This window comes from Wyeomyia smithii, chromosome 3, assembly GCF_029784165.1.
Source record: "Wyeomyia smithii strain HCP4-BCI-WySm-NY-G18 chromosome 3, ASM2978416v1, whole genome shotgun sequence".
Taxonomy (NCBI): Eukaryota; Metazoa; Arthropoda; class Insecta; order Diptera; family Culicidae; genus Wyeomyia; species Wyeomyia smithii.
This window is the reverse complement of record NC_073696.1, coordinates 36,180,268-36,198,737: the sequence shown is the minus strand read 5'-3', so window position 1 is coordinate 36,198,737 and position 18,470 is coordinate 36,180,268. Positions and strand designations below refer to the sequence as shown.

At 41.5% G+C, this 18,470-nt stretch overlaps 2 protein-coding genes across 3 annotated transcripts; both read left to right on the top strand.

The window, feature by feature from the left end:
- The first annotated feature begins 9,195 nt into the window (after positions 1-9,195).
- LOC129730411 (ficolin-2-like) lies at positions 9,196-10,995 on the top strand. 2 transcript variants are annotated; one of them, XM_055689727.1, is made up of 5 exons: positions 9,196-9,392; positions 9,449-9,613; positions 9,665-9,828; positions 9,887-10,125; positions 10,180-10,995. In XM_055689727.1, the coding sequence occupies exons 2-5, from the start codon at positions 9,501-9,503 to the stop codon at positions 10,570-10,572; spliced, it is 909 nt and encodes a 302-aa protein (XP_055545702.1). In that variant the 5' UTR covers positions 9,196-9,392; positions 9,449-9,500; the 3' UTR covers positions 10,573-10,995. The 2 variants fall into 2 exon arrangements, with proteins under 2 accessions (XP_055545702.1, XP_055545703.1); XM_055689728.1 differs by having other exon boundaries at positions 9,686-9,828; positions 10,180-10,992.
- A 3,290-nt stretch (positions 10,996-14,285) lies between these two features.
- LOC129728224 (ficolin-2-like) lies at positions 14,286-15,482 on the top strand. The gene is made up of 4 exons (XM_055686643.1): positions 14,286-14,474; positions 14,531-14,670; positions 14,730-14,968; positions 15,023-15,482. Exons 1-4 carry the CDS (start codon positions 14,359-14,361, stop codon positions 15,413-15,415), a joined length of 888 nt encoding a protein of 295 aa, XP_055542618.1. The 5' UTR covers positions 14,286-14,358; the 3' UTR covers positions 15,416-15,482.
- Positions 15,483-18,470: the final 2,988 nt, after the last annotated feature.

Genomic DNA, 18,470 nt, shown 5'->3' with positions numbered 1-18,470 from the left:
TGGGGATTATGGAATGTAACCACCTTCCCAATTCCCCTCTGGTCCAAGCATTTTGCCAACTGATGATCGTATTCTGACGTACAAGTGCGAAAAATTCATTAAAAGCAATTGGTCTTTCATAAATATCACCGTTTGTTGCGCCCACCTTAGCCAAAGAGTCCGCTTTCTCATTGCCCGGTATCGAGCAGTGAGAAGGGACCCACGCTAAGGTAATCTGAAACGATTTTTCGGATAAAGCACTCAGATGTTCCCATATTTTCCCCAGGAAATACGGAGAGTGCTTAACATCTTTCATCGATCGGAGAGCCTCAATGGAACTGAGACTGTCCGTAAAGATGAAATAGTGGTCCGTGGGCATTTTTTCGATAACCCCTAGGGTGTACTTAATTGCAGCCAATTCTGCGACGTAAACTGAAGCAGGATTATCGAGCTTATGGGAGACGGTTAAATTGTTATTGAAAATACCGAAGCCAGTGGACCCATCAAGAAGTGATCCGTCAGTGTAGAACATATTGTTGCAGTTGATGTTTCGATATTTATTGGAAAAAAATTTGGGGATCTGCAGCACGCGTAAATGATCCGGGATTCCACGAGTTTCTTCTATCATGGATGTATCGAAAAACACAGTAGAATCAGAAGTATTTGATAAGTCGACACGATTTGGAATATTCGAAGAAGGGTTAATATTTTGGGACATGTGATTGAAATACAATGTCATAAAACGGGTTTGAGAAATAAGTTCGATTAACCTTTCAAAATTTTCAATCACGGGACGGTTCAAGATACTCACATATGATAAGAATACGAGAAGACAGGCTCCAGAAGCGGTTTTTCAATGGTAGTACTCCAGCTAAGATCTCCAAACTCATCGTATGGGTCGATTGCATGCAACCTAAGGCGATACGCAAGCAACGATATTGTATTCGCTCCAGTTTGATCAGATGTGTGTTTGCTGCGGAGCGGAAGCAGAAACACCCGTATTCAATAACAGACAGTATCGTTGTTTGGTAAAGCCTTATAAGGTCTCCTGGATGGGCTCCCCACCATTGTCCGGTTATTGTACGAAGAAAATTCACTCTTTGTTGACATTTTTTCATCAGATACCTCACGTGACAACCCCAGGTGCCTTTAGAGTCGAACCAGATACCAAGATATTTGTGTACCAAAACCTGAGAAATCGTTTTACCCATTAATTGTGTTTGAAGCTGAGCAGGTTCATGCTTCCTAGAAAAAACTACTATCTCAGTCTTCTCCGGAGAGAATTCGATACCTAGCTGTAAAGCCCAAGCAGACAAATTGTCCAAGGTATCTTGCAATGGTCCTTGCAAATCGGCAGCTTTGGATCCTGTAACAGAGATTACACTGTCGTCTGCAAGTTGTCTTATCGTGCATGAATTTGCCAGACATTCGTCGATGTCATTTACATAAAAGTTGTAAAGGAGGGGGCTTAAACATGAGCCCTGGGGAAGACCCATGTAGCTAATGCGAAAAGTTGCCAAATCGCCGTGCGTAAAATGCATGTGGTTTTCGGACAACAAATTGTGCAAAAAATTGTTTAAAATTGGAGAAAATCCTTGTCGGTGAAGTTTACCCGAAAGAATGTCAATAGAAACGGAATCAAAAGCCCCCTTAATGTCCAAGAACGCAGACGCCATTTGATCTTTGCGTGCATACGCCAGCTGAATATCTGTTGAAAGCAACGCAAGACAATCATTCGTCCCTTTGGCACGGCGGAAGCCAAATTGAGTATCTGATAGTAGACCATTTGATTCGACCCAATGGTCTAAACGACGGAGTATCATTTTTTCCATCAATTTTCGGATACAGGATAGCATTGCAATCGGCCTATAAGAGTTGTGATCAGAAGCTGGTTTCCCTGGTTTTTGGATGGCGATCACCTTCACTTGCCTCCAATCCTGCGGTACAATGTTTTGCTCCAGGAACTTATTGAACAAGTTCAACAAGCGCCACTTGGCATTGCCGGGTAGATTCTTCAACAAGTTGAATTTGATTCTATCTAACCCAGACGCGTTATTGTTTCAGGACAGGAGGGCAACTGAAAATTCTGCCATCGTAAAAGGTGATTCTATCGCGTCGTGGCCCGGAGACGCATCACGAACAATATTTTGCTCAGGAACAGAGTCCGGACATACTTTCCTGGCAAAATCAAATATCCACCTACTTGAAGACTCCTCGCTTTCGTTGACCGTTACGCGATTCCGCATTCTTCGGGCTGTGTTCCGAAGAGTGCTCATCGATGTCTCCCTCGACGTCTCGTTCACGAACCGACGCCAATATCCGCGTTTCTTTGCTTTAGCCAGGCTTTTAATCTTGGTATTAAGCTCCGAATACCGTATATAGTCGTCGGGTATACCTCCCTTCTGGAAGGCCAAAAACGCGTCGGATCTTTGCGTGTAGACATCGGAGCACTCTTTGTCCCACCACGGAGTTGGAGGCCGCTCTTTGATCGTTACGCCGGGATATTTCTTCGTTTGGGCTTGCAACGCGGCGTCGAGAATCAAGCCCGCGAGGAGGTTGTATTCTTCAAGTGGTGGATGATGTTGAATCGAATCGACCGCTTTTGAAATCATTTCCTCGTATAACTTCCAATCGACATTCCGTGTGAGGTCATACGGAATGTCAATTGGTCGCATGCGAGTTGACCCGTTATTAATGGAAATAAAAATAGGCAAATGGTCGCTACCGTGAGGATCGAGGATTACCTTCCATGTGCAATCCAACCGTAGCGACGTCGAACATAAGGATATATCCAAAGCGCTTGGGCGCGCTGGAGGTTTCGGGATACGTGTCATTTCGCCGTTGTTTAGAGTAGTCATGTCGAAGTCATCGCAAAGGTTATAGATCAAAGAGGAGCGGTTATCATTGTAAGGGGAACCCCAAGCCACGCCATGAGAGTTGAAGTCTCCCAAAATCAAACGTGGCGAGGGAAGAAGTTCTATTAAATCAAAGAGCAGCCGTTGCCTAACCTGTGCTCTGGGAGGAATATATATTGAGGCAATACAAAGTTCTTTACCTTGTATTGTCATTTGACATGCGACAACTTCGATGCCTGGAATCGAGGGGAGGTTAATACGATAGAAAGAATAGCACTTTTTAATCCCTAAAAGTACTCCTCCATATGGGGTGTCTCGATCAAGGCGAATAATATTAAAATCATGGAAGTTGAGATCAATATTTGAAGTAAGCCAAGTTTCACAAAGGGAAAATGCATCGCATTTGTTTTTATTTATCAAAACTTTAAACGAATCAATTTTTGGTAAAATACTTCTACAATTCCACTGTAAGACAGAGATAGAATCCTTCATATACGCAGTTGAATTAGGCATCGAAGGATACAATCGCTGCAAGGAGGGGCCATTGGGCAGTCAACTGCTTCAAAAATGATCTAACTGTTGGGAGAAATGCTGTAAGAAAAATTTTAATTGGATCGGGTACATTGAAAGTTTCAAAAATCCAGTCCACAATGTCAGAAAATTTCACTAATCCAGAGTTTGTTTCATCAACTGTGGATGTGCAAAAGGAACAACTGGGGTTTTAGATGTTCCTGGCAGTGCTGGGAACTCCTTCTGGGACTTCAAATTTGCAAGCCCAGGAGGAGTTTGATTCGGTTTTTCCGCTGCACTGTTTGGTTTGCTTGTAACTTTCATTACACTTTGAGAAATCTTAGGACCTTTTCTGGGAAGTTTAGGAGAGGAAATATTTTTCCTCTTTCTAGACTCCCCAGGATTGGCGTAAGATGTTCCCGCTGGTGAATCGTCAGAATCGGTTTCATCAGAGGACAACAGATCATAAGGGTTTGATGTAATGGGAGAAGTGGTAACGGTCTTCTTCAGCATCTCAGCGTAAGAACGCTTCGAACGCTTTTTGAGAGACCTCTTTATTTTATCCCTGCGCTGCATGTACACCGCACATGTCGAAACTCATGCTGACTCTCCCCACAGTGAATGCATTTTTCAGCATTTTTACTGCAGGAATCATCCGCATGATTCTCCCCACACTTGCCACAACGTGCCTTATTGCAGCAGTAGGCGGCGGTGTGGCCTAACTGCTTACAATTCAGGCAGTTCATGACGCGAGGCACATATAATCGCACAGGGAGACGAACCCGGTGGAGCGAGACGTGGCTTGGTAGCGCTGACCCGGCAAACGTAACTCGAAACGAGTCTGACGGGGTGTATACTGTTTTGCCACCGATGATCGATGCTGACCGCAATTGCTTGCAGTCGAGCACCTTTACATCGGGACAGGTTTTGTTTTTAAAGCACCCTTTGGCACTTGCCAGTATACACTCGACGGACAGACTCGAATCGGTTATGACACCGTCGATCTCCACGTCTCGTGCGGGTATGTAAACGCGATACTCGCGTGTGAAGAGCTCAGAGCAAGCTATATCGTTGGCCTCTTCCAGGTTACTGACCACGACACGGAGCTTGTTAGGCCGGACCTTGGAAATTTCGGTCACGCCCTTGTACTCCTTCGTCAGGTCTTTAGAAATCTGCAAGAGGTTCAACTGTTTCGATTTCGGTCCCGCCTTTGGCCGAAAATAGACAGCATAGCTGCCCTGGGCTCCGTCTGGGTAAAGCCTGGGGCGAGGGGGGACTGAAGAATGAACAGGGGAGGGGGTAACAGAAGGGTCAGGGTCAGAGGGGTTCGGGGATGGTGGCGCGGGAGGCGAGGGATCTACATCCATCCCGCTAAGTCTAGCGCACTAGCGCCGACAAGAGCACGTACCTTTTTACTTCTTTCTTCAGTAAGGCTGGTTGTCCGATCGTTCGAAGTTGCAGCCGTTACAGCCAGCAGCACCAATACAGCAGCACCAAACAGCCACCAGCAGCGAGCCAGATGTGAGATCACTCCACACAGCGATACAACTCACTGTCAACTGATGGCTTCATCTTTTTCCTCTTTTGTGTCTTTGTCCACTGCTGTAGCACAATTCAGCCAGCAGCCAAATCGGCTTACGCACCAGCTGGTAGTCACGATGCGAAACAGTTGCACAAAGGCGCGACCTTGAACCCGGATTTATTTCACTCGACCAGGCAAACAATGCCAACACTTGTTCACACGTCTTTTGTTTTATATTCTATCGGAGCGATCACCGATCACACGTCCGATACTGATGCGTGTTCGGCACAGAATGAAATGACTTAACATCCCTTATTGGTGCGTAACTTTCGATCATCCCTCTAATCGTGTCAGCATACCGTGGTGGCACATCGGTTTCCAAATTATTTTTATCTTGTTCTAAAATCATCAAGATTTCATTCATTTCGTCGCACTCGCTAGAACGCCGTTTTTTTCACTCCTCTTTTGCTGATCACTCCTCTTTTGCTGATCTCTGCATTCAACCGATTCAAAGCATCGATACCCAAAATAGCGTCGTACGACATGCTACCAATTGGTACGACATAAAAAACAATGGCTGGAAATATTTCCGAATCAACACATACATCGGTTACGATTTTACCGCTGGCTCGCGTCTTCATCGCACCAAACCCACTAAACACCGGTATTGGTGAGCAAGGGCTTTCCGATCCGTTTGTATGCATCTTCACAAATTAGGCTACTGACATACTGAGGCGTCAAATGAAGCGAAGCGTTGAGCGTTTGAGAAGCGGAATAAACAGAAGCGTTGGGTGAAGCTTCCTATGACAAACTGGAGCGAGCGTCGCAAATGCGTTGTGTTGTCATATTCCTAGATTCCAGTAGCGGTTTTGTTTGAAGGAAATATGAATTCGTCCAATGAAGATTTTTTTGCTTCTTCAAGCACGGAAAACTACGTTTTAGTAAACATAGAGATTTTTTCATGAAATAAAATAATATTTCTGAAGTGAGTTGCGCTACAGACGTAGTAAAAAATATAAGAAATTATTCTGAATTTTAAACCCGTTGACCCCGAGCAACGCTCAACTAGTTTATAATATCTGTTAGGATTTCAATAACCCATGTGAGCACAGCTAGTTACTCAGCGGCTTGCATTTTCGGGACCAAAGAAGTTAAGCATGCTAGATTTCTGGCCATTCGAATCAAAACTCAACAAGAAAGTTTCGTCGGTCTTCTTTCTGCGATTACGCAGCAGCTCGTGAACTTCCGCACTGGACACTTTATCTTCGAATTCTTCTTGAAGGGCCGCTCTTAAGTCAACCCAATTGTTGAGGCCAGAAGAACTACTCACGAACAACTTCGCAGTCGTTAAAAGTAAACTGCGGCGGACGCGCGTTTTCTTCACCGTCACTCGAACTCATTTCGCACTGTTTTGGGTCTTTCGGCGTCGATGTCACAGCTTCAGGATCAGCAGTCTCGACTGCACTGTACTCTAGCAGCCTTCGCACGAGCGACACTTTTTTGCCACTAGTTAACAAATTTCTCTCCTCGCACATATCACGTAACTCTTTATTTGTTAGTAGCGCGAGTTGCTCCTCGGTTTCAGACATTTTGCTACAACCTCGTTCGTCAGTCTCACAAACACTGCTTTGTTCTCTCTCGGCACAGAGAAGATTTCACTTGATTCTCACAGCTCATAGTGTAGAGATTTCTCTCTAATCTCACAACACTCAGAATAAGGGGGTTTTTCTGTCTCCGTTCACGCAATATGGCGTCGCAATTATCCGTTTGTATTTCACGGACGAAAAAACGCACCAAAAACACTAGGAGGCAATCCCGGTTGAGCCCCCATGTAAAAAAGGAAAAAAAAAACGGCTTTAAAAATTTTCTTTATTTAATACTAAGAGATTGCCAATTTAGTGTAATCGTGAATTAATCACTTAAGCGAATCATCTCGAAACGTGTCAGAAATCGTTTTGTTCTTTCGGTAGATCGCGATTGACTGCTCGATCCGAACAGTTCTTCATATCTCTGCTTCATCAGGCTCTCCCACTCCTACATTCATCTGCGAACGTTGAGCGTATTTTTTCGGATTACAACAACAACAAAACCAAGCTTCGAAATCGGCTGAGTAATGATACAATGAACGCAATCTTGAGATCTAAACAGTTGATTAAACAGCGTGGAGGTAGCTCAAAACTTGCATTGACTAGTAGTATGCAAACCAAATTCAATTAGACTATTTATAGGCATCATCAACCAAATAAATAATTTGCAGCTTCTGTAATTTGTTTTTTTTTAAAGGTCAATTACACTGACCTCTTAAGCAACACAAATTTTATTGGTACAGATTCTGGTACAGATTTTTCAAAGAAAAAATACAGATGAAAAAGATTTTTACACTTCTGGTACAGATGAAAATGTGGCAACACTGTTCATGAGTCAAATGAATAAGAATATAACAAGATCTGATCGCTCTGTGTAATAGAGACGAATAACTTTATATACCGAGTTGTGCAAATTGAAAACCACTTGTTGTGGTGTACACTAATGAATAGAAATATATCGTGAAGAGGAAAACAAAGAGAGTGCACCAGCACCGATACTTTGTTTTTCGCATACTGACGACGAAATCAACGCATCTTAAGCTTGCTTTATGCAATGGTGGGCACCGCTAACCGAATATTGAGCGATGCTAATCGCTAAGTCGCTAACCGGAAAATTTAGCTCGATAATTGCTAAACGCTAAACCCACATTAGCGGAACTTTTGCTAATCGCTAATCGCTAACTTTAAAATATGTAATAGTCATATCGCTATATTTATTGCTCGTGTTTTGTAAGATTTGGACCACTTTGATCTGTTTTGGTTAAACAAACGAAAACAATTACTTTTTAAAGCTATTTACAGTAAGAGGTTCACGAAACGGTATTCATATTTGATTTTGTAAAAACAAGAATAACTAAAGTTATTTAGCTTGCATTGAAAATAGATACTCTTAGGAGTGTTTTCATGAAAATTCAATAATTATCTGAATCGAAAAAGTAGAACCAAAGTTGTCATAATTTCAAGCGCATTGCAATTTACCAAAGTTCTTGGTGTGTCAAAAATTCAATCTAGACCTTGTGCTTGTTCTTCAAAATGCTCCTGTGGCTTGTACGATAACTGGAACTCAATTCTAGGGTAAAAAAACTGACAAAAGTAACTTTCGCAGTAAAGTATGTTCATCTTTCGAAGCAATTTACGTACGCCATCAGCAATTCACAGTTTTTCTAAGTATTTCTATTGTCGCTTCTCCACGAAATTTAGCGAATTAGCGATTAGCGTTTCGAAGGCCAAAATTTTAGCGACGCTAACAGTTTCGCTAACCAGCTCAAAAATTAGCGAAATCGCTGAATCGCTAACTTAATTTTAGCGTCGATAACTAGCGAATTAGCGAATTAGCGGAATGGTGCCCACCACTGGCTTTATACCTATGTATTCATTAATCGCTAGAGGTGTTTTTTTTTCCTTCGCTGCTGGTGACACGTAAACACGTATACTCCGCAGTAAGCAACCTCTTTTTCACAGCGAATCAGTCTGTTGGGTCCACAGGCTGGTCGTATTTGATCTCCTGAACAAGCACCAAGCAAGCTCCGCAGCAGTCAACGGCAAGGTTTCAATCTGGTTAAGCTCAATAACATCGGCCTCTTCAGTCACCTTATTCGGTTCTTTCAATAGCAGACGAATCCGAGACATTGCGTCTGCGTTATCACGGTCTTTTGATTTTCAGAACCGGATCGTATGGTCGAACGATTTTAGGTAGGTCGCATAGTGTTGCATGCATATGGCTGACATCATCGGTAGTTCCTTATCGCCCTATATCTTGGATACTGCTTGATTATCTGTGATCAACGTGAACTTCCGGCCGTTCAAGAACTGGAAACATTTCTTAACGCCGAAAATGATCGCATATGCCTCTCTGTCAACCTACATGTGGGTTAAGCGTTTGAAAAGCAAGTGACTTAGTGCTGCGCCCACTCTGTATGATGACGCGTCTGTCGCTCCGCTCAGGAGAGTAAAGGGCAAGACATTTATCGCGCGACTGTTTCCTCGATTTAGAAACTCCAACACTAAAACAACTTCTGCAAAGTTTCGCAAGTGGGACTTTTGACGATGGGATTCCCCCGAGAGGATGTTGTGATTTTGCACTTCAAAATATTATCATCATTTCCAGAGCTACACAGGAAACTTGAGTTTTGTCCCAATTATCTATGTGAACCATTCTTATCTGCGGCAATGTTTAAATGACGAACAGATTTTAATGACCACATTTTAAGATAAAAGACAGTTCATTTTCATATTGCAATTCAGTTTCACTTCAACGGTTTTAGTGTTCACAGCGAAAATATCGAAAAGTGGATTGAGATGGCAACATACAAAAATATCCTTTCGGTGATATTATTTTCAACTTTACTTAGCCCTTGTGTGGTTTTAGCTGAATCTTGCGAAAGTTCTGTTGAAAACAATATAAACAGTATGAAGAATGTTTTGTTTATTAGAAAACGAGTTTGTAATACCTTGGTAAATTTTACTTTAGTAACTAATGCGTGAATCCGTTCCAGATATAATTTGCTATCAGATGAGATTTAGCGTGCCACTTGGTCGTTAATTAATATGAAAAGAACAATAAACCGGATCAAACAAACCGCAATTTTCATAACACAGGACTGTAGAATTCCCAGTCAAACTCCAGACTGTAGTGCAGTGCATCCCGATAAGGACAATTTGTGAGTCTATTAAATACTTAGAATACATTAAGTATATGTGCTCGTCAATAGCGTTGTCATATCTGTTTGCAGTTGTATAAATGTGAATATGGCCGATCTGTTAACGCAATATTTTAAAGAGCAGCCTGTTGTAGAAATAAAATTTACCAATGGAAGCTCTATTGTCAGCGGTTGCAATGGAACTATCAATAATGAAACTCCTCAATTAGACCAGTGTAATATGAACAGAAAATTATGTTCATAGGTCAGATCTAACAGCAACTTTATTTTTAGATAGAATTATTAGATCTTGTCGAGACGCTAATTATTCTGGTAAATACTTATTAAAATTGGATAGTACAGACGAAGGTTTTCCCGTGTTTTGTGACACGAAATATGAAAATGGAGGCTGGATTATTATACAACATAGATTCAATGGATTTATGGACTTCTACAGAAACTGGGACCAATACAGGCAAGGATTTGGAGAATTCGATAGTGAATTCTGGCTAGGAAATGATAAGATTCATCGGGTACGCTGTGATTATCTTGCAGGTATTATTACAGCTAATAATTTATAATTGCAGTTAACAGCAGCTCAACCTCGGGAGATCCACTTCGTGCTAAAAGATTGGGATAACAATTCTGCAACAGCCAAATACTCCTCCTTCCAGATAGGCAACGAAGCGGAGAAATACGTTTTGAAGAGTGTAGGAACATTTTCTGGCACGGCCGGAGATTCCCTGACACGTGGTTTGAATTCCAAATTTTCGACTGCGGATCAAGACAACGATTCCAGCAAGTCCCATTGTGCTGTTTTGTATCACGGTGCCTGGTGGTACGAGAATTGTCATTTATCAAACCTGAACGGAAAGTATGTCAAAGGAACTACAAGCGAATATGCGACCTCGATGTGCTGGAATACCTGGAAGGGGTATTACTATGGATTAAAATCATCCACAATATTAGTTCGCGTTTAATATCTTTGGTAATCGGTTAGCAGTTTCCTAATACAATTAATGTAAAGGATCTCAAGGCAAAATAGTTTCAATTATTTCTGCAGGTAAAAAAACGGGAATTCCCGGGACCCGGGAACGAATATAAAATTTGAAATTGAGTTAAATAGTAAAAGAAAACAAAAAATCGATTTCTGTAAAAAACCGAAACAATCCGGTTGGAAACGATAAATATCTAGATAATTACTGAAAACCTGTTGTAACTGATAAAGGAAGAAAAAAAATTGTCATATGTACTGAAAACGTCAGTTCAATACGACTCAAAATAAGTCAGTTTCAAAGCAGTCGAAAGCTTACGTAACTTCCCTGTGAAGATGATTTCTACGACCCACAATCAATCACGCAAATTGCACTTACTTATTAAATATTTTATTTCAGGTCGAATTGATCATAGATAAAATTAAAATAAAGTTAAAATGAATCAAATAATTAACAAGAGAAATTCCAGTTTTCTGACTGTTTTCGCCTCGTGGTTTTTGTTTCATAAGAATTACTTGGGTAGGGGCTATGCCAAGTAATTCTGTCAAAGTAATTTTGATTTGGTGTCGTAGGTAAAACCACAATAGGTGGAAGTTTCTCTTTTTTAAACAAATTAACATTTTGTATAGATTCATGAGAAATAATTTCTGCTCAGGCAAAATATCAAATACCTTTTCGCTGCAGACACTCGTATCGTCCGAGAGAGAATGTTTGTTTCTTTTTTCGCCCTGTCATTTCAGGTGATACGAAGAAAAAGTCAAAAACAAATGATGAATTTAAAAAAATAGGTAGTCTTGACAAAGACTGATGTGAACTAACCTTCAGGTAGTCTGTATTTGCCGACAACTGCATTTCAGAACTCTGCTTTGTGAGTGCCCAGGACATTGCCCCATATTTGTGCGAGGCCCCTACTGCATTAGTAAAATAGATAACCCACTAGCCACCTTTATTAGTAACCCTACCCTAATAACAATATTGGTTTTATAAAGGTTTTATAGCGTTTTATACAGCCAAAACAGTGCTATAAAACTTTGATAAAACCAGTTTTGTTACTTGGGATAAACCCCGAATTAGAATGCGATATTGACACTGCATCCGCTACCATATTTTACGACTTCCACAAGGCCGATCACCACATTATCGTTGAGTTTTTCTCCGAGCTCGACTGGAATTCGATTTTAGACTCCGTCAATGCCGAAGACGCCGCTTAAACTCTCCTACGTATTGGTCTATGCCATCGACCGATACGTCTCAAAGAAGAGCCAGCATTATGCACCCCGACATTCGTGGCAAACGAGAGAACTTCGGCAGTTGAAAACCGAGAAGAGAGCCTTGAAAAAAAATTCGCTAAGCACCGTACACTATCCCTAAAACGTCATTATGTGAATCAACCACACATACAAAAGTGTTGCGAAACGATGCTTTCTCCGATATCAAATAGATTTACAGAGGAAGCTCAAGTCTCGTCCCTAGCAGTTTTGGAGGTTCCTAGTATCTCCGCTTCTGCATGTTTTCCAGCTATCTGTCACTTTCGGTGTCTTCCCGTCTTGCTGGAAATTGGCGTACATGTTTCCAGTACACTAGAAGGGAAACAAAAACGATGTGAGCAATTATCGTGGCATCACTTTGCTCTGTGCTGTTGCCAAACTGTTCGAACTTGTCATCATGGAGCCTTTGCTCGCTCACTGCAAAGCTTTCATAAGCACTCATCAACATGGATTCACAGCCAGTCGTTCCACCGCCACTAATTCGCTTTGTCTCACTTCGTACATCAGTGACAGTATGGTGAAACGTGCTCAGACGGATTTCATTTACTCTGACTTGACAGCTACCTCCGATAAACTGAACCATCGCATAGCCGTTGCAAAACTTGACAATTGTGGAATCAACGGGAATTTTTTACTATGGTTTCAATCGTACCTTACCGGTCGTCGTTCAACCGTTTTTTTTTTTTTATTCTCGCTTATTTTCCGTCGGTCTAGTTCCGCCACTGTTGTGGCCAATCACCGACGCCCAGAGAGGCGACTCCACACCCAGGACCCTAACTCACGACCCGTTAATTAACGGACCGGCGCCAACGGCTTTACTTCCTCATGCGATGGAAGGCGTGATCCCAGAGATTTTTCGCCTCAGAAAATCTCCCGGTGTCGGCTAGGATTGAATCTAGACCAGTTGGGTTGGTTGTGAGTGGATCACGCCACCTCACAACCATCGACACCTATGTCGGCGGTGGGATTCGAACCCAGGCGTCGAGCGTGGTTAGCGGAGACGTTACCAACCACACTAGGCCCCCGCTCTCGTTCAACCGTTGCTATTAGGAATAGTCAATCCTCTTATTTTGACGCTATGTCTGGAATATCGCAGGGAAGCCACTTAGGACCGCTTATCTTTCTGCTCTATTTTAATGACGTGAACCTAGTAATTAAAGGACCACGGTTGTTTACGCGGATGACCTCAAACTCTATCTTCGAGTTCACACAATTGAAGACTGTCACTTTCTTCAACGTCAGCTAGATTTTTTTGCCGATTGGTGCCATTTAAACCGTATGGACGTTAATCCATCCAACTGCTCGATTACATCATTTTCGCGAAAAAAAAACAGACTATACCTTAAAAATACGCTTCGCTAGCAACTGAAATCAAGCGCGTAAACCAAGTTAAAGACTTGGGGGTAATTTTGGATTCCCAGCTCACTTTCGAGCTTCACATTTCGTTTATATTCGACAAAGCCTCGAGAGTTCTGGGATTCATCTTCAGTATCGCTGAAGACTTTACGGATATCTACTGCCTTGAATCAATTGTCTGGACTCCTCATTACAACAATGAGGTGGAAAGAATAGAATCAGTTCAACGGTGCTTTTTAAGATTTGCTCTTTGTAAACTGCTGTGGACGGATCGCTACGGTCTACCAAGCTATGAAAGCCGCAAGTCCGTAGAGACACGGCCAGGGCATTGTTCACCACAGACCTTTTACATGGCCGCATAGATTGTTTCGCTGACAATTGAAACTGAATTTGTTTTCCATGGGCCGGATTTAATGTTTCACTTAACCAATTATTTCTTCTTGTTTTGGAATGGATGAAATCAATATCTTTACGCTATAAACTAGGATTCAGGATGAGCAGTATATTGACAGGAATAAAAATAATCAATGCTGTCCGGTTTTTGTTCGATTATGGAACTCTTACATTATAACAACTGTTCAGAGTCTCATTAGAATATGAAACTGAAGGAGGACACCTGACGTGGAGTATTTTTTGGGTGATTGAGCACCGAGTTCTTTTATGGCTATTTCCAGGGATCCTAAACATTTATCACTTTTTATCTGTTACAACCCTAATAAGCTGGGACCATAAATGGTTGATAACTAATATAATTTATCGACAACCTAGACATTCGGGACTATATATCGAGAAGGTTATTGAGTACGTTTTATGGTAATTGTTTAAGCGCAAAAAAATAACTAATAGACAGTTTTTTTATTACATTTTGTGATAAGAGACAATTTGTTTTCAATTTGCAAGTCCGTTTTGCTTCAAGCGTGTTAGCGTTCACAACGAATATATCAAAATAAGGATGACCAAGAACAAAAACTTTCTTTCACTGATATTTTTATCAGCCCTACTTAGCCCTCGCGTGGTTCTTGCTACATTCTGCGAGAGTTCCATTGAAAATAACTCAGATTGCATGAAGGATGAATTTTGTTGGTTAGAAAACGAGTATAACGTACTAACAGGTGAGATTCAACGCGCTACATGGGTCCTACTTAATATGGAGAGAACATTGAATCGGATCAAACAAGTGGCAAACCTCATAACGCAGGAGGATATCAGTAAACCGCCCGACTGTAGTGCAGTGCAACCGGAGGGAGAGGGATCTAGTAATTCGTGAGTCTATAAAATAATGATAATTCACAAAGCTGCAATATAATGATCGTTTGCAGGTGTACAAATATGAATATGGCCGATCGGTTGGCGCAATACTTCAAAGAGCAACCAGTAGTACAAATCAAGTTTTCCAACGGAACTTCTCTTGTAAGTGGTTGCGATGGAATCATCGATGAGACTCCTCAACCGGAACGTTGTAGTATAAGAAACGAATAATGATTTGAAGTTTGATCAAACATAAACTCTCTTTTTCAGATAAAGTCATTAAATCTTGTCGAGAAGCTACTAGTTCTGGTAAATATGTATTGAAATTGGATAGTACAGACGAAGGTTTTCCCGTGTTGTGCGACACGGAATACGAAAGCGGAGGTTGGGTTGTCATACAGCACAGGTTCAACGGAATTGTAGATTTCTATAGAAATTGGGACCAATACAGACAAGGATTTGGAGAATTCGATAGTGAATTCTGGCTGGGAAATGATAAGATTCATCGGGTACGAAATGATTAACTTGAGGATGTTATTGAAGTTGATAATTGATTATTGCAGTTAACAGCTACTCAACCTCGGGAGATTCACTTCTTGCTAGAAGATTGGGAAGACAACTCAGCCGACGCCAAATTTTCATCCTTCCAAATAGGAAACGAAACGGAAAAATACATTTTGAAAAGCTTGGGAACGTTTACTGGCACGGCGGGTGATTCCTTGACGCGAGTCCTAAATTCAAAGTTCACCACCATGGATCAAGACAACGATAACAGTACTTCCAACTGCGCTGTTACGTATCACGGTGCCTGGTGGTACAGCAATTGTCATTGGGCTAATCTGAACGGAAAATATGTCAAAGGAACTACAACTGAATATGCAACCGCGATGTGCTGGAATAGCTGGAAGGGGTATTACTATGGATTGAAATCGTCCAAGATGTTAGTGCGTGTCTGAAATGATTTCACAGTAAGCAAGAAGTCAATTGGTAATAAATGTACCTACCTATGTACGGAAAGTTGTTTAGGACATAACAAAAATCGCTTCAAGCATGCCACTATTTTGAATGTTTTGAACACCAAATTGGTTTTTCTTTCAACTCAATTGGTAAATGTTTACAGCACTTGATTTATTTTATTGCGTTAGAGGAGTTGAGAAAACATTCTTATTTTTGAACTTTGGGTTGATTTTTATATGTTTCTCAAATAAAACCTTATCTCTGTCCTACAGCTTATTCTTAGAATTATTTTTTTTAAACAAACTATGATTCGGAGGAGTTTCTTTCGGTTTCGCAGTCTTTAAAATATGAAAGTAAAACGATTTTGTTCTCTCACATCGACGTTTCGAATAAACTTCATTTTTTATCAAGTCTTTACAAGCGAATCAAGACCAAAAAAAAAGTAGGAGGGTGGTATTCAAGGCACGACCGCATGACGTTGACTACCGTATTCTTATAAAAAAAAATATTCCATTGAAGCAAATAGTAGAGGGAATTGCAACGCTTCTTTTACAAAACTTCTGTAACAAAATTTCGAGGCACCAAAAGGTACCAGTTGCCGATTATTCTCGTTAAGTGGTTATTCCGTCCAGAATTCCAGCCATTTTAGTATTTTGCAGTAGCCATTTATTACTAACAGCCACCAGCAGAACGGGTGAAACCGGCACGAGATGACCGGTACTATTTTGTCTTTTCTCCTTTCAGCTGCTAACACCTAGCGCTGTCGTGAAATTAACATCAACACAAACATGCATTTTTGCAAGGTTTTTTCCGCTAGCAGCAGCATTTTGTAAAACAGAAAATTCAACTAACCGCTTCTATTATAAAACTGCGAGGCACCAAAAGGTACCAGTTGCCGATTATTCTCGTTTACTGGTAGTCCGTCCAGAATTCCAGCCATTTTAGTATTTTGCAGTAGCCACCAGCATGACGGGTCAAACCGGCACGAGATGACCGATACTATTTTGTTTTCCCTCCTTTTAGCTGCTAACACCGAGCGTCCGTATGTATCCGGTACGGTTTAATAATGAAACTGATGGGGTGAAATGTTCAAACGATACGTTTTATACCAAGGCTTCGTCAGGTAATTAGAAAGAAGGAGGGGCTACATAGATGATGGAATGGTAGAGACAAATGTTTCTTGAAAGCTGCGCCGGCCGCTGTCGTAATATTAACACCAACACAAACATGCATTTTTGCATGATTTTTTCCGCTAGCAGCAGCATTTGGTAAAACAGAAAATTCAATTAGCCGCTTCTGTACCAAAATTTCGAGGCGCCAAAAGGTGCCAGTTGCCGATTATAGTTTCCTGGTTAGTCCGTCCAGAATTCCAGCCATTTAAGTGTTTTGCAGTAGCCATTTACTACTAAAGCCACCAGCATAACGGGTGAAACCGGCACGAGATGACCGGTCTTATTTTGTATTTCCTTCTTTCAGCTGCTATCACCTAGCGTCCGCATGTCACTGGTGCGGTTTTGGAATCAGAATGATGGGGCGCCGGCCGCAGTCGTAGAATTAACACCAACAAAAAGATGCATATTTGCAAGGTTTTTTCCGCTAGCAGCAGCATAAACATCGGAAACAGAAAGTGACAACAGCAATAACAACAAAGTCAGATCGATTGTATCCGTTAGTGTCGACTGTGCTTGGGAAGAGAGGTAGTGATAGTGTTTTTGTTACATAAATTTAACCGTAAAAGAATTTCTGATCGATTGATGCCAAAACCTCGAAAACCTGATTATAGATGACTGCAAAATAAGCGCTCAAAACCTGACCACTTTTCTCTGGTTTTCCCTGGTTGAATTACTAGATTTTCAAATTCAGGGGCCTAACTTCGATATAGACGTTAGTCAACGTCAAAAGAAGGTGGGGCTACATAGGTGATGGAATGGTAAGGAAAAATTTTTCTTGAAAGCTGCGCCGGCCGCTGTCGTAATATTAACACCAACACAAACATGCATTTTTGCATGATTTTTTCCGCTATCAGCAGCATTTGGTAAAACAGAAAATTCAATTACCCGCTTCTGTAACAAAATTTCGAGGCACCAAAAGGGGCCAGGTGCCGAATATATTTTTGTTTTTGGTTAGTCCGTCCAGAATTCCAGCCATTTTAGTATTTTGCAATGCCATTTATTACTAACAGCCACCAGCATAACGAGTAAAACCGGCACGAGATGACCGGTACTCTTGTCTTTCCTCCTTTCAGCTGCTATCACCTAGCGTCCGCATGTCGCTGGTGCAGTTTTGGAATCAAAATGATGGGGCGCCGGCCGCTGTCGTAAAATTAACACCAACAAACAGATGCATATTTGCAAGGTTTTATCCGCTAGCAGCAGCATTTTGTAATAAAACAGGAAATTCAATTAGCCGCTTCTGTAACAAAATTTCGAGGCACCAAAAGGGGCCAGGTGCCGAATATCTCCATGTTTTTGGTCAGTCCGTCCAGAATTCTTTCAAGATAGCGTCCGTATGTAGCCGGTACGGTTTAGTAATGAAACTGATGGGGTGAAATGTTCGAACGGTACGTTTTATACCAAGGCTTCGTCAGATAAATAAAAAGAAGGAGGGACTACATAGGTGATGGAATGGTAAGGAAAAATTTTTCTTGAAAGCTGCACCGGCCGCTGTCGTAATATTAACACCAACACAAACATGCATTTATGCAAGGTTTTTTCCGCTTGCAGCAGCATTTGGTAAAACAGAAAATTCAATTAGCCGCTTCTGTAACAAAATTTCAAGGCACCAAAAGGTGCCAGTTGCCGATTATAGTTTCCTGGTTAGTCCGTCCAGAATTCCAGCCATTTAAGTGTTTTGCAGTAGCCATTTACTACTAAAGCCACCAGCATAACGGGTGAAACCGGCACGAGATGACCGTTACTATTTTGTTTTTCCTCCTTTTAGCTGCTAACACCGAGCGTCCGTATGTATCCGGTACGGTTTAGTAGTGAAACTGATGGGGTGAAATGTTCGAACGATACGTTTTATACCAAGGCTTCGTCAGATAATTAGAAAGAA

What these genes read in the sequence shown, in the direction of transcription:
- LOC129730411 (XM_055689727.1), top strand. Translation starts at nt 9,501, where the DNA reads ATGAAAAGAACAATAAACCGGATCAAACAAACCGCAATTTTCATAACA. An exon ending in CATCCCGATAAGGACAATTT is followed by an intron (nt 9,614 to 9,664) that starts GTGAGTCTATTA and finishes GCTCGTCAATAG; the next exon opens with CGTTGTCATATCTGTTTGCA. An exon ending in AACTCCTCAATTAGACCAGT is followed by an intron (nt 9,829 to 9,886) that starts GTAATATGAACA and finishes CTTTATTTTTAG; the next exon opens with ATAGAATTATTAGATCTTGT.
- LOC129728224 (XM_055686643.1), top strand. Translation starts at nt 14,359, where the DNA reads ATGGAGAGAACATTGAATCGGATCAAACAAGTGGCAAACCTCATAACG. An exon ending in GACTCCTCAACCGGAACGTT is followed by an intron (nt 14,671 to 14,729) that starts GTAGTATAAGAA and finishes TCTCTTTTTCAG; the next exon opens with ATAAAGTCATTAAATCTTGT. An exon ending in GAAATGATAAGATTCATCGG is followed by an intron (nt 14,969 to 15,022) that starts GTACGAAATGAT and finishes TGATTATTGCAG; the next exon opens with TTAACAGCTACTCAACCTCG.